The 15,729-nt window shown below is 45.5% G+C and overlaps 1 protein-coding gene across 4 annotated transcripts in view; it reads right to left on the bottom strand.

Moving 5' to 3' along the window:
• Nucleotides 1–15,729, bottom strand: part of CUL1 (cullin 1) — a 132,629-nt gene that overhangs the window by 41,446 nt on the left and 75,454 nt on the right. For all 4 annotated transcript variants that reach the window (XM_088474257.1, XM_088474254.1, XM_088474256.1 and 1 more), the window contains 6 exons: nucleotides 11,521–11,684; nucleotides 4,221–4,383; nucleotides 3,227–3,357; nucleotides 2,246–2,353; nucleotides 2,044–2,150; nucleotides 1,600–1,648 (listed from right to left, as the gene is read on the bottom strand). In XM_088474257.1, coding sequence (XP_088330383.1) covers nucleotides 1,600–1,648; nucleotides 2,044–2,150; nucleotides 2,246–2,353; nucleotides 3,227–3,357; nucleotides 4,221–4,383; nucleotides 11,521–11,684 — 722 coding nt within the window. The remainder of the gene's footprint in view (nucleotides 1–1,599; nucleotides 1,649–2,043; nucleotides 2,151–2,245; nucleotides 2,354–3,226; nucleotides 3,358–4,220; nucleotides 4,384–11,520; nucleotides 11,685–15,729) is intronic.

The raw sequence follows: 15,729 nt of genomic DNA, 5'->3' as shown, positions 1-15,729 counted from the left end.
ATTAAAACAAAATATATAAAAAAAAAATTATTTATTTTTTTTAAAGGAAAAAACTATAACAGACAGGCAGCGCTGCTTAGTAAATATACAATTAATTGTAAAGGGAAATTCAGTCAAAAAAAACCCAGGACCAAATCTAATAACCTGTTGGTTATGGAAAATGCAGGGGTTTTGACGATTTAGCCATGAAATTTAAAGCATTTGTTTTTTTTAAACCTACTTGATTGTCCCAATTTAAAACTCTGATATCTTGGCACATTACACAACCTGTAGGCTATTACAATTGACCCAAAGCGATTCTGTCAATTCATATAAGTGAATGATTAAGGAATAAAACCTGCATAATTAATATACAATTGAAGGACATGAGTTATATAATTATCTATAAGGTTGATAGGGGTAAAAATATTTCAAAGAGACAATGTCAACACCCTCCTGCTATTTTTGAACATGTAACATTTCTATGGAAACAATCAGGAGAAGCACTGATTTAATATACGAAACAAACTCACACTAGTAATTAAAGTAGCTCTCTTACCCTACATTCAACAAGTACCGAATTACTTCTTTCAGTAAACACATAATAATGAAAAAGTAATTCAGAGGTGACTAGACACCAAAATAAATTGATGCACCATATTTTCAGTACAATGAAGAGTCTGACAGTGGATTGGAAGAAGTTAGACTCCCCCCTCCATGCAATCTATCCTCTCCTGTATTTGGTACATTGATCACATGGAGAATATAACTAGTATTAACCATTCATCTAAATCTTTTGATAAAATATGGAGCCCATGGGTAGCTTCTCAGACCACCCTTTCCCTTTTTGCATATAACAGTCACTTATATTTCGTTTTATATGTGTTTCGAACCTAGAGTCTCGCCTCATAATTAATCTCCCACCTTTTTTCTTTCCTCTCTATTCTGTCTTTTATTTTGGTACCCCTTTTGACCCAATAACAGTGTTAAACCATAAAATGTATCGTACGTTTTATGTTTTGTTTTTTTCTGTATACGGAATTGACCTTATATTTTGCTATTTTTTATGTCAATGAGATTGTGAATGTTATGGTCTCTGTTATTCATGGCCTAATTCAGAGGTATTAAGAAAATATCATTTTGCAAGTTGCAAATTAAACTGAAAGGAGACCTTTATAATTTTAACTAATATTCTTCACATAGAGAATTAAAAAGGTACTATTTTTGTTTAGATTTTACAAGGGCTTAAATATGTGACATACTTGTCTAAATTTTATAAATTAAAAAAAAAAAATTGGAATTCAAATTTTCATTTTTTAATTATATCATGAAGCAATGTGACCAGCATGCTTTTATGGGAGTTTTTAATTCTTTTTCTGTTTATAGTATGGTTTGCCATTTCTCCTATAACACTCTTTGCCTAAAAATTATATTATTGCTTTAGTCAATAATAGACAGTTATGGCACAGATTATTGACAAACTGGGCCTATCATGAAAGTAGACAGATATTTGGCTTGAAATCTTTACTATGCAGATTTAAAATCATGACTATATAGGAAAATTGTCAGTTAAGATAAACACACTGTAGATATTTTAACTGGTACAATTTTTAGACTTACAACTTGATTGAGTGTATCTTCCAATTCTGCCTCTTCTGGATTCTTCGAGCTACGATAAAACAAAGGACTGCATAAGAACAAGCAGAGGTTGGCAAGAGCACTTTAGTACGGCAGCCAAATTTAGCCGTTTAGAGGCCAAGATACATAGGGGGCAAGTAAATTATTTTTTTGTGTGTGTCCATTGCATTTCAATTTAATTGTTACTCCGTTTGGGCTCCCGTACGTGCCCAAAAGCACGTGGTTTAGCCACGTATAGCAGCTAAGCCTGTCTCAAGTCCTGCTTTGGGCGTCCAAACAGCACATTTCTGCTCGCCACCTAAGGAGGCTGCGGGCAGAAATGTGTCTAACTGCGGCTATGCGAGCCCCAACGTAGAAACAATTTAATTGCCCCATCGGGCAACCATTAGTTTAGGCGCCATAGATGGCTTTGTGAAGGATGCTTACCTTTTCTTCAGTAGTGAGTCGCAGTAACGGGCAAGCAGCTCTGGAGACTTGCTGGAAGACTGGGCCATTTTTGTTACTGCATTATTATTTATAAATCGGCCACAAGCCTAACGTGAAAAGCAAAGAATCAAATATTAGAAATGTTCTGACCAATAAAGAAAAGAAAGTAAGTAGCCTAGACACTAAGTGCATATAAACTTACCTTATCTAGTGCAGCCACAAAACCAGCATCATTGTTGAATGCTGACATAACTAGTGCATTATATTTCTTGTGGACATCCAAAACGGTCTGTACATACATTTTGGGATCCTACAAAAAAAAAAGCACGGCTTGTATAGTTAGATGCACTCAATATAAGAACGGTGTTCTACGGATTTGTTTTACCCAGCATGTATGATAACAGGTGGTGTTTTATGGCATATTTGAAATTATACAATTATAGTCAAAAGAATTTTCCATGACATGCAATTGGTTAATGCGTGTTTCCTGAGGAGTCACCAATATTAAAAGCAATTCACTTCTAAATCTCATTTATAATTGTAACATCACAATTTCAGAATATAGCGGGGAGAATCAATTATTTTATAGGGTGCCTTAACTAATGGGCGCCAGATGGATCAATTCAATTGTTGCCCCATTCAGGCACGCATAGGTAGACGCATTTTTGCTCGCCACCTCGTGAAGTGGCGAACATAAATGTGTGAGAAGTCAGCACTTTGGATGCCCATATGGGAGTTTGGGCGCCCAAAGCAGTGCTTTAGATGGGTTTAGCCGCTTTGCGTGGTTAAACTCGGTGCTGTTGGGTGAGCACACATGCCCAAATGGAATAACAAGTAAATTGCTTCATCGGGCGCCCATCAGTTAAGGCGACCTATAAAAGAATTGAACTGCCCCCTATAAGTTTAGAACATGTTAAAATTCACAAGTCAAGCTCTAGGATACGGCAGATGATGTGACCTGTTCATAACACTGAAGGTGACAAGTATTTTTGGAAACGTCAAGTTAATAAAGCCATGCAGCCTAAAATATTAACCATGAAAAGAAAACAAAATAGCATGGCATATGGACATGTGACTTGCAGTAGAGATCATGAAGATTTATAAAGGAAGATCTACGCCATCTGCATCATGTCATGGTTTTACCATATAAAGTCATTTCAAGTTAGTACAAGGCAATACTTGCATTTTGTGCTGCTTCTCCACATTTTTCTATTGCAGCAAGTCCCTGATTGTGGATATGTGTTTCTAAAAGCTTTTTAAGCTCTCCCAAGCCATCTTGAATTCGTGATACAAGATTGTACATTCGCCCCAAATCTGCAAAATAAAAACCTTGTGAGCAATACCTGCACACCCCAACATAAACCTTCACTGCTACTAACCTCCTTCTCAAAACTACTTCATATTCGAGAAATCATTTGCTCTTTTAACTAACTAGTTTAATATGAATCCTTTAGAAAAAAATAAAAAAAAACCTTGTAAAATGTATTCGACCAATATCAGATTATTCAAGTTTCCAACAAAAACAAATGATAAATATTTTTAAAAACAAAGTGTACCTATATCTTGTGATATATGTGTACTGATTCTAATGTTATTGTAGCTCACAGAGTTTTTTTCTGTGATTATGTTATTTTATTTTCTGTGTCAATGATGGTAATGTTATTATTTTACATGGAATAGGAAAAATGATTCAATAAAAACATTTCTCAAAAAAAAAACAAAGTGTACATGTATAAAGACACTCACAGGCAATACATTTTCATTACATCTTAAAACGTGTAAGAGCATCACAAATAGACATAATAAAAATATTTCCACAATGGCGTAGGGAGAAGGGGGAAAGGAAAAAAAAAGAAAAAAAAAAAAAAAGGGAAGTCTCCAAAGGAACCAAACCCTCTCATTTCCCATACTGTAGTGCATAAAATGACAATCCAAACAAAAAGCCGAATTCAATTAGATGCGAGAAGCTGTAATCCGCAAAAAAAGTTTTGCCTATTTTCGCCTGTTTTGCGTACTCGGAAACTCAATGCACTGTAACTGGCGGATGAGTTTTGCCAATAAATGTCAGGCGGAAAACAGTGCAATCTCTATTTTGGGGTGCAAATGTGGGGAATTGATTCAGAACTCTGGACAAAGCAATGAAGTATAAAAGGTAATAACAAGAATAAAGAAGTTACCCTCATTTTTGTCTGCATCTAGCAAATTCTGGAACTCCGTGTGGAAGATCTCCAGGTGTTTTTCTATAAGAACTTGTTCACATTTCCGTGCCAGCTCATCCTGTGTGCTCTCATGAAGGTACACTTGTACCCGCCTCTGCTCCTCCAACAGCCGAGCTTCTGCCTAAAATTCAGCAAATGAACAAGATTGGAAATACACAGTTGCTTAATGCCTACAACCACCATCTTTAGCAATGATAAGATAGGATATCCAAGTGGTGGTAGCCGACAGGCTAATGGGCAAATGTGACTTATTAAAGTGAATCATATGTTGAAAATTGTTACCAGACAACTTATCAAATGAAATGGCTGCATAGAAAAAGCAGAAGTTAAGTTGCTGTAAGAGAAGGTCTTCTTACCAAGTCACATACCAGCCATAGTTACTGCGGAGGCCATACTGCTGGTCTTGTGCCAATGCTGAAGACAGACCAACGCACTTATAATGAGCATCAGAGGACATAAGATTTCTGAGATGAAAACCATTTTACACAATGCCTTGCGCAGCAATTATGACCAAAAGCACATTTGTACCACTAAAGCCAGCATGAAGCATAGGTGCAAATGCCAAATGTTGGCTTAAGTCTTGCAGGAAAGCGGATCCAAATTGTAGGCCACAGAAAAATTATGCACTCACTGACTTAATCATTGTAGACCATAAGCGACGGCAAAATATGAGATATGGTAAGAACTAGGGATGTGCAGGCTCGGATAGGTTCGAGTTTGCACGTGGAGTTCGGATTTTTCCCTCCAAAAAAACGGAACTCAGAACGAGGCAAAACGTCATCTTACATGGACGAACATCATCATTCCTGGACAAAAGACAAGGAATGATGATGTTCGTCCATGTAAGATGACGTTTTGCCTCGTTCTGAGTTCCGTTTTTTTGGAGGGAAAAATCCGAACTCCACGTGCAAACTCGAACCTATCCGAGCCTGCACATCCCTAGTAAGAACTTACCCTTGTTATCTCTATTTCTACGAAGTCCATAGGGTTCCACAGGATACCTTGGTATAGGTGTGACATCAGTCGCAGGGCACCAAAGAGTTAAGCTTTCAGCCTCCCAGGATGCACTAGGTCCCCCTCCCATACCCCGCCCCCGGGCCAAGGCACCTCAGTTAGTTACCAAGCCATAGGCCGGAGGAGGAGAAGGAAGAGAGAGAACAAAGATCTGGACACATACAAGAATCACATTCTCACCAGAGGGAGACGGAAAACCGGTGACCAGAGCAAAGCCCATCTGCAGCACAGGTGCGACAGGGCGGGAGTCCTGTGGAACCCTATGGACTTCGTAGAAATAGAGATAACAGGGGTAAGTTCTTACCATATCTCATATTTTCTACTTCAGGGTCCATAGGGTATCCACAGGATACCTTGGGGATGTCCCAAAGCAGTATCCTTTAAGGGTGGGGACGCTCCTGTGCAGAAAGGAGAATCCGCCGCCCGAAGGAAGCATCCTGAGAGGCGAAGGTGTCAAACCTGTAATACCTCACGAAGGTATGGACAGAAGACCACGTAGCAGCCTTGCAGATCTGAACTGCCGAGGCACCACGTCGAGCTGCCCACGAAGGACCCACAGACCTAGTGGAATGAGCCTTCAGAGAAGGAGGGACCGGTAGGCCTTCATGAAGATAAGCTTCAGAAATAGCCATACGGATCCAGGCTGCCAAAGTTTGCTTTGAAGCAGGCCAACCCTTTTTACGGAAGCCAAAGAGGACAAACAAAGCGTCCGACTTCCTAAACGAAGAAGTGCGGTCAACATAAGTCCTTAAGGCCCGCACAACATCCAAAGAGGCCTCACCCACGGAAAGACCCGGTGAGTTAAAGGCCGGAACAACTATTTCCTCGTTAATATGAAACTGGGAAACAACTTTGGGAAGAAACTCGGGCCGAGTGCGGAGCACTGCCCTGTTCCCATAAAAAACCAAGAAAGGGGGTCTACAAGAAAGAGCCCCTAACTCAGAAACACGTCTGGCCGAAGCAATGGCCAGAAGGAAAACAGTCTTAGCTGTTAGCCATTTAAGATCCACTGAGCCCAGTGGTTCAAACGGCGGTCCTTGGAGAGCCCTCAGGACCACAGCCAAATCCCAAGGCGCCACAGGTGGAACAAAGGGCGGCTGAATGCGGAGAACACCCTGCATAAAGGTGCGCACATCCGGGATTGTAGCAATCCTACGGTGAAACCAGACAGATAGGGCCGAAACCTGTACCTTCAAAGAAGCAAGGCGAAGCCCATGATCTAGTCCCGCTTGCAGGAATGCGAGAATCCGAGACAGACGAAACTCCCGCGGTGCATAACCTCTCGGTCGACACCACTGGAAGAACGTATGCCACACGCGATGGTATATCCTCGCGGAAGACGGTTTCCGAGCTCGCAACATGGTACGCACCACAGAGCTGGAAAACCCCCGGGACCTCAGCATGGCCGTCTCAACAGCCACGCCGTCAAAGACAGCCGAGTCAGGTCCGGGTGAAGGCAAGGACCCTGAGACAGAAGGTCCGGTCGTAGCGGCAACCGCAGAGGAATGTCCACGGACAGACCCTGAAGGTCTGAGAACCAGTGCCGTCTGGGCCACGCGGGAGCTATCAACAGGAGCGTCCCTCCTTCCTGTTTGAATTTCCGGATTACCCGTGGAAGAAGGGAGACCGGAGGGAACAGGTATGCGAACCGGAACGTCCACCGGACGGACAGAGCATCCACCAGAGACGCCCCTTCGTCTCTTGTGCGAGACCCGTACACCGGCAACTTGTTGTTGTGCCGGGACGCCATGAGGTCGATTTCTGGAAGACCCCACCTGTCCACCAGTAGTTGAAAAACGTCCGGGTGCAGGGACCATTCCCCCGGATGAACGTCCTGGCGACTTAGAAAGTCCGCCTCCCAATTGAGCACTCCCGAGATGAAGACCGATGATATGGCCGGAAGATTGCGCTCCGCCCAAACCAGGATCCGAGAGACCTCTACGAGAGCCGCCCGACTGCGAGTTCCTCCTTGCCTGTTTATGTAGGCCACGGTGGTAGCGTTGTCCGACTGGACCTGCACCGGGCAACCCTGGAGAAACCGCTGTGCCTGCTGGAGAGCATTGAAGACCGCACGGAGTTCCAAGATATTTATTGGAAGCTCCGCTTCTGTCGGCGTCCACCTGCCCTGGAACAAGTGTGGACCCGAAACTGCTCCCCAGCCCCGAAGACTGGCGTCCGTTGTCAACAGGACCCAATTTGGAACCCAGAACGGACGTCCCTTGTTGAGGTGGGTCGTCTGTAACCACCACGTAAGGGACAGGCGAACCTCCTGGGTGAGCACAATCGTCTGGGACTTCAGAGACTGAGTCAGCCCGTTCCACTTGGACAGGATCAGGTGCTGCAGAGGTCTGGAGTGAAACTGGGCGAATTCCACCATGTCGAACACCGACACCATGGAGCCCAGTAACCTCATCGCCGAGTGTAAGGACACCCGGCGGCTGTGCAGACAACTGCGCACCCTTGACTGTAAAGCAGAGATCTTGTCCTCCGTCACGAAGATCCTTTGCTGTCCCGAGTCCAATAAGGCTCCAAGATGCAGAATCCTCCGAGACGGGATTAGAGTGGACTTCTGCCAGTTGATTAGCCAGCCGTGCCGCTGCAGCAGTGCAATGGTCAGGTCCAAGTGGCGTAACAGGAGCTCTGGAGATCCTGCCACCAATAACAGGTCGTCCAAATACGGCTACATGCGGACTCCCTGCAGCCGCAGAGAAGCCGCCATGACCGCCATCACCTTGGTGAAAACACGTGGTGCTGTTGCCAGGCCAAAAGGTAACGCCCGAAACTGGAAGTGGTCGCTGCTGATTGCAAACCTGAGGAACTGTTGATGGCGCCAAAGAATAGGGACATGCAGGTAAGCGTCCTGTATGTCCAATGACACCAAGTAGTCCCCAGGTTCCAGCGCCAGAATGATGGACCGTAGGGTCTCCATCCGAAACTTCGGGACCCGCAAAGACTTGTTGAGTGCTTTGAGGTTGAGAATCGGACGATATGACCCATTGGGTTTCTGTACCAAAAATAGATTTGAATAGAAACCCTGGCCCCTCTGGGAGAATGGAACCGCCACTATAACTCCAGCCTGGAGCATAGTGTGCAATACCTTCCGCAGCTCCATAGCCTTGTTCCGGTCTGATGGGAGACCCGTGGTGAAGAAGCGAGCCGGGGGTCTGTGCCGGAAGGAGAGGGCGTATCCGTGAGAAACCACCTCCAGAACCCAAGTGTCTGTCGTAGTGGTCGACCAACACTGGGCGAACTGTAGCAGGCGGCCTCCCACCCTGGGATCCCCCAAAGGGAGGCCCGGACCGTCAGGCCGCAGGCTTGTCATCTGGCTTGGGGGCCGGACGTCTGGTACTCCATGCCTGTTTCCGGGGCTTGACCGATTTCTTAGGGCCAGCCTGTCGAGGAAACGACTGTGGTTTGGGCCTGCCCTGGGCCCTAGATGACCGAAAGGACGATGGTCCCGAACCAGAAGGAGCAGCGGCCGACGGGAGACAGGCAGATTTGGCTGCCGCCAGCGTGGCCACAATCTTATCCAGATCCGGACCGAAGAGAACTTCTCCGGTAAACGGCAACGCTTCCAGACCTTTCTTGGAATCTGCGTCCGCCTTCCAGGATCGCAGCCACAAGGTGCGACGAGCAGCTACCGCTGCTGAAGAAATTCTAGACACCAGAGTACTAATGTCTAGAGCCGCCTCGTTGATGTAGGTGGCCGAATCACGGAGATTGCCAATCAACTCCGCCTGATCGGCCGGACAGTCGGATTCAAAAGAAGCCTCTAATGAATCCGCCCAGCGCTCCATCGCTCTGGCAACCCAGCAAATGGCCATAGCCGGCCGTGCTGCCCCCCCTGCAAGGGAATAAGCGGACTTCAGGCAGATTTCTACCTTGCGGTCCGTAGCATCGTTAAGGGAGGACATGGATGGCATCGGCAATGTGGCACTACGGACAAGACGGGTCACGTGAGAATCCACCTGTGGAGGGGATTCCCACTTCGCAAAATAATTATCCGCGAACGGATAAGCCACCGCCAGGCGTCTCTGCGGCTGGTATCTTTTGCCAGGTTGTTTCCACGCCTCCTCTAAATGGTCCACCAACTGACCCGAAAGAGGAAAGACTGTGGCATCACCCTTCACATCTTTGAAAAAGGCATACTTAGATTTAGCCGCTGGGGGAACTTCGTCCTCAATCACCAAGGCTGTGCGGACCGCCCGAATAAGTCCAGGAATATATACTTTGGACTTAGCATCAGCGTCCTTAGTATGGAGAGGTTCCTGATCGTAAGGATCTAGAATCTCCCCATCATCAGACGTCCCTTCGTCATCCTCATAAGGAGCGGACAGAGACGCCACCGGCCTTTTATGAGACCGCATCACAGACTCCCCTTGCAACACATCCGACAAGTGCTGTACAGAACTCGTCAGGGAGTTAACCCACGCTGGCTCCTGAGAACCCGGGAGCGGGGAAATAGGGAGACTGTGGGGTACCACCAATTGTCGTGGGAACCCCTGCATGGGTGACGACACCACAGACTGCTGGGACAAACCCATCGGAGTAAACGCGGGCTGCGGAGCTAACTGGCCCACTAAGGCTGTAAGCGCCTGAGCGAAACAAGCCCAGGGCGGCTCCTGTACCGGTGCTGTAACCGTAATAGGCCGCGCCATGGACAAACACTGCCGGCAAAGGCCCTCCGCGCTACCCTCCCCCTCCGCTAACGGTACTTTGCACGTGGTACACTGTAGCCGGAGGGGAAAATCACTTTCAGACATGATGGCACCACGTATGTGACCTCTCTCACCAATTAAGTATTAAATAGGCGAGAGACCACCCTGCAGCACCGCACCGCACCGCAAGGGCTTTAGCAGAAAGAACAGGGACAGTAATAAAGCTGACAGTTTAGAGAAGAAAAGATTACAGGCAGCAGCGCTAGCACAGTCACATACAATGCAGAAAAATAACAATTCCTGCACTAACAGCGCTGATCACTCAACTACACAGACACAGGGCCTGGTAGGACACAGCGCTGCATACACAGACCTGAGCCACAGCGGAGGAGAGGTATGCGGGGGGACCCAGACCACGATGCTTCCGTCCAGCGCTTCCAGCAGCGTTCACCATGCGTTCTGGAGAAGATGGCCGCCGAGGAGCAGAGAGGAGGCTGGCCTGGGGGAGGAGCGCTGCCACAGGACCAGTCGGCAGCATGCAGAGAGGGCTGTGTGCAGCGGGGGAGGCGCCGGCTGTGAGACAGGGAAGGCGCGCTCCCCTGGCATGCATTTAACCCCTGGGACGCCGCAGCGCTACCGCTCTGCTGCGGTCCGCTGTCCCAGGGGGTAGTGGAAGCGCAGGTTGGTCGCCTGGCTCCACGCTGCAGCCAGTCCCCAGGGAGCCCCCTACCTGGGGACTTAGGACCATGTGATCAGCGGGGACCCACCGCGGGACCCCGCTGCTTACCTCTGTCCCCCTTGAATCCGGCCATGGTCCGGAGCATCTGGGGTCACCGCTAGCTGTGACCCCAGACGCCCACCAGCATCCCCGGATCAGTACCGGCGTTCTGGTACCGGCGGGGTGTAGGGAAGACAGCATGGACGTCAGGACTGACTGTCCATGCTGTTCATCCAGTTGTGCAGCCACAGCTGCATGAAGAATAAGCTTCAGGGGCTCTTCTAGCCCCCACTCCAACAGGTGCACCCGACTCCGGCCGGGCACCAAACTAAACTGAGGTGCCTTGGCCCGGGGGCGGGGTATGGGAGGGGGACCTAGTGCATCCTGGGAGGCTGAAAGCTTAACTCTTTGGTGCCCTGCGACTGACGTCACACCTATACCAAGGTATCCTGTGGATACCCTATGGACCCTGAAGTAGAAACATGCAATTTTCTTTCACTTTTATTTCAGGAGGGAAGGTGTATATATAGACCTGTCTATAGCCAGATCACAGCAATGCTTCAGAACCCAGACATCAGTGGGTTTCAACTTAAAAGCACGAACTGTTAGGATAAAAGTTATAATTGCAAACAGTTTGCACATGGCCCTAGACAATAGCTTTGAAAAAGTAATCAAGAAACACATTTGATCGATCTGTGCATAAGTCATCATACTACAATAGCCACAGCTTCTGCAGTTTAATAAAGTATAATCACCTCTAAAGCAAACAGCAAGCATTTGAAAAGTAATACAAAAAAAAGGGTAGAGCAGTTTCAATGAGCTCTGCATTAAACAAATGTCAAAACCACATCGCTGGTACTGAACAAACCTTCTTCATGTATTCTGTGACTGGGTTCTGCTGTAAAAACTCTGTGCTCTCTCTTGTGTAGAACCTCTCTGTGTCAGCCAAAAACTGGGACTCAAAAGATTCTTTGTACACAGTCAACGTTGGGCCTTTGGCAAACGCATCGTCTTCATTTAAGCCCAGCTCCACTGCAAACATAAATGACACGGTCAGTCCATGGTTTCAACCAAGCATGCATTGTGTTGAGAAACCTCAAGCCCACCATTTATATTCATTCTGCAATAAAATCAGCACACAAGATTTGAATTTAATGAGATCTACATTTTTCAGATGTGACAACTGAGGTAAGATTTTAAAACTAAGCCAAATGACAAGAAAAAAAAATTGAAGGACTTTTATAATACTTGAAAATGTAAATATTAAAGTTGCTAAACAATTATTACTTTAAAATGAAACTTTGAACAAACAAGGCTTTGATAGTCAATAATACGAAGAGGAGTTTTAAAAACTAATAAGCATTGCTGTATGTTTTTATTAATCAATCTCACAAATTAAAATTATTGTAGTTTTTTCCTTGCCACATACAGTAAATGTAAAAGAAATCCATCACCCTCCAATAAGACTTAAGCAGTATTCTCTTGTAGAATATTAGTGGGGTTGGGAGAGTGTGATCAGTACATTATAGCAAGAGTCCCATTTGTAATATAGGATGCCAGTCATACCTAACATCATGTATACCGAATAGCAAGTAATCCGTACAAAAATGATGCACCAATAACAAAAAAATTAAAGAAAAAAATACCCCAAATGTTCCATTCAGTCATTTTACATGAACCAAGAATGAGAAATTAAGGCGTATATTTACTAAGCAGTGACTTTTCAAAGCTGCTGCGAGACTTAGGTGCCTACACACTTGGAGATGTGCTCACAATCAGACATTGTGTCAGATTTCCCCATGAACTTCTCCCCAGCAGTCGTGAGCACGATTTGGTGTTAAAAACTGTCCAATGTGACAAACGATCTATCAGGCCTCCTAACTATTCCAGTGCCTCGTGACTGAGACAGTCAGATCTGCCCTACAGCACGGCAGATCTGATCGTGATTTGAGGATATTTTACGCAATTTGTCGTCACGATGCGTCGGAATCGGGCAAATCGTGTAATATAAGTGTGTAGGCACCTTTAACATTCCCCCGATTTTTCCTTTATACAATGAAAAAAAAAAAAAAAACCTAGATATTAATTATCAATTAAGCTGAATAAGAAAACAGCCTTATTTCCTCTATTTGTAAAAACAGGTTGAAAGACACATTGGCGGAGGATTTATCAAAGTTTAGAGAAAATGGAGAGAGATAAAAGTACTAACCATTTTTCAAACAGTTTGTTAAATGACCATTAAGCCGCGTATCTACTACACGATATATTGAACAATAACATCATTATCGTTCATTATATTGTGCAGTGGACATTGAACTCACACTGAATGATATATCGTTCACTGCCGGCACCCTCCCTCATCCCCAAACCTGCAATATCGTCAGGTTGGACAGCAGGTTCGGGCAATGAGCAACTGCGTCAACGACCAGCGGGAGCGCGCATCGCTGGTCATTAACGGCATACCCGCTGCACGATATTGCAGTCGTTATCGTTCAATATATCATGTAGTGGATATGCGGCTTAAGCTTTGATACATCTCCCCCATCTTATGATACAAAAAAAATAAAATTAAAAAGGTGGTTTGAAAGTGGTCTATAGACAAAAGAATATCAAATGGAGTTTTAAAGGAAACTGGTGCACAGATTCGAACAGTATTTTTTTATTTTAGCAAACTTTAGGAGAACAAAAAAAAAAAAAAAAAAATATGGTTTGTGAAGAGTTACAGCTTTTTTGCAGTTCCCCGTGTGCCAGTTTAGAATTGTTACTAATAGGGGAAATTTCAAGTAGCTGTGGACTTTATTGTGCTGGGTTAGATGCCCAGAGCTATTCAATTTTTGCCCGTGGTTAGCCTGCGAATAGCTTTAGAACCCAGGTTAAGTGCTGGAGGTATTAATTACTGCCCGAGTCTAGCTCAAAGGGTACACTTAACGCAGAATTCACATTACGTGCACCCTCTGGGCTAGTGGCAGCCTTACCATGAGCAGTAATTGAATACTTACCTGGGAGTGAAGTTTGCGCCCAATTGAATCTGCCCCATAGGATTTAATATATAGACTGCTTCAATGTTATAAAAACAGTCTCCTAAGAGTGTTATGTAAGCATATAGATCAGCTAAAACCAATAGACAATATTCCTTTTTCGATATAAAACATAAAACAGTAAACTGTGCAGCCAGTATATGCCTGGGATATTTCAGTGTTGTCAAAAGAAAAAAAACAAACAAACACGTAGGAGAACAACAATCCTAACAAAAGATAAAAAATGGAAAAGAAAACCTAAACAAGATCTCAGAGCGTGACCGGTGGGGGCCAGGTTCCCCCCAATGAACTATGAGAAAAGTATTTAATATTCGCCCCACTTTCCTTAGGCAACCACGAGGGAACACTGGGGGTAAAACATTTGGGAACTCAAGGGAGGGTACGCTTAGAAGTATTGTGACGTCCAAAGCTGACATCTCTAGATGCACAGGTATTATACCTGTAACATTTGGTAAAAGGTGTGCACAAAAGATTAGGGACCTGACTCTGGTGTACAAGTGTGTGTCTGACTGTGCAAGGACTGAGACGTCCACTTTAAGAATTTGTAGATGCTGTAATCCCGCTTGGTGGGTCTAACATACACTACCATCTGTCACACCAACAAAAGTTGCACCAGCCCTATGGCAGGTGCAGATTATCCATCCGAGTAGTCTTTAATATGAGCGATTAAACATCTGTGTATGCAACCAGCTCAGCGACACGCCCATGACACACATAACACAGACCATCTCAATGCATCTGAATAGCCACATCCCAGTCACCGCCCAGCACATTTCCAGTACACTCCCAATATCGGGCTCATACACTATGCAAGTTTTTATGGCTACTCAGGGACGTGCAGCAGACAACAAAATAAAAAATATTGCTAAACTCTGGGAACATCAGAATCGGGCCTACTTTGGCCTCTTACTCAGTTAAGAGTCTGTGCTGCCCAAGATGCACCCACTGATCAGGTGGATGATGTGCCCCCCACAAGTTCAGGAATGGGCAATCTTTCCCCAAGGTAGATCTAGTGGATTAACAAAGTAATTCACCTGGCACTGTCTCTCATCTGTCCAACGCAAGTCCTTGGCTCTTTCCAAGAAAATAATTTTAAAACTATCCAAATCCAGTGGTTTGAAAGGAGGGTGCTGCGAAACAGTCAACACCAAAGGCTGCATTCCTTGCAAGAAGGTTGGCATTTCAGGCAAGAGAATCAGTTCTCTTGAAAAAAAAAAAAAAATAAAGTAATGAGAGCAGAGGCATGAACGCTCAAGGAGCAGGGCTTCAAAACCACCTTCCAGTCCTTCCTGGAAAAAAACAGCAAACAATAAGGAATTTCCACTCACACCAGGGGATACAGCTTTCAAACGCAGTGCCCGATTCAGAGAAGTACGCTTTGCAGATGTTTACGCAATTCAGTGGCTATTGGTAAACTACGCATGAGTCCAAGTCGCATTGCGTATGCATCAAACATAGCAGCTTGCTGCAACTTCTTACGCAAAAACGAAGGCGTGTCGTAAGTTTTAGGGGCGTTTCACTGCCTGCATCTGTGATCCCGCACGTAGAAAACATGGCGATTAACATGGTCTAGTCACAGTTCGTCTGCACTACTTCCGATTGCAGCTACTAGCCATGGGGAGGGAGAAAAGGCACATTTGAGGATGGAGGGGACGGCAAGACCAGAGAAAGGGAGGATGGCAGTGGCACACTTGGGTAACTTGTGCACACTTCTTACTGTGGAAGCTGTATGGCAGGCACAGAAAATTCATGAATGGAAGGCGGCGGGGGGGGAGGGAAAAGTTAGGGGCGGGGAATAGGAGTCGTCGGTCCGACAGTCAGCCGAGATAATAGGTTGTCATTATGAGAGGGTGGCCCGGATCACGCAACTCCTGTGCGGCTATCTAAGCCCTTTCTGCCCTGGGTGTCCGACAAGGGGGTAACAGTGCTGCAGATTCCAGCAGCAAACTGCTTCTTACTCACAGCCAGACAGAACCAACTGAGTGTCTACCAGAAAAACCTGCAGATCCCTCGCCCTTAAGCAGAACCGCTCAGCCTTG

This window comes from Taudactylus pleione, unplaced genomic scaffold (genome assembly GCF_031769625.1).
Source record: "Taudactylus pleione unplaced genomic scaffold, aTauple2 ptg000150l, whole genome shotgun sequence".
NCBI classification, from domain to species: Eukaryota; Metazoa; Chordata; class Amphibia; order Anura; family Myobatrachidae; genus Taudactylus; species Taudactylus pleione.
This window is presented reverse-complemented; position numbering and strand designations above follow the sequence as displayed.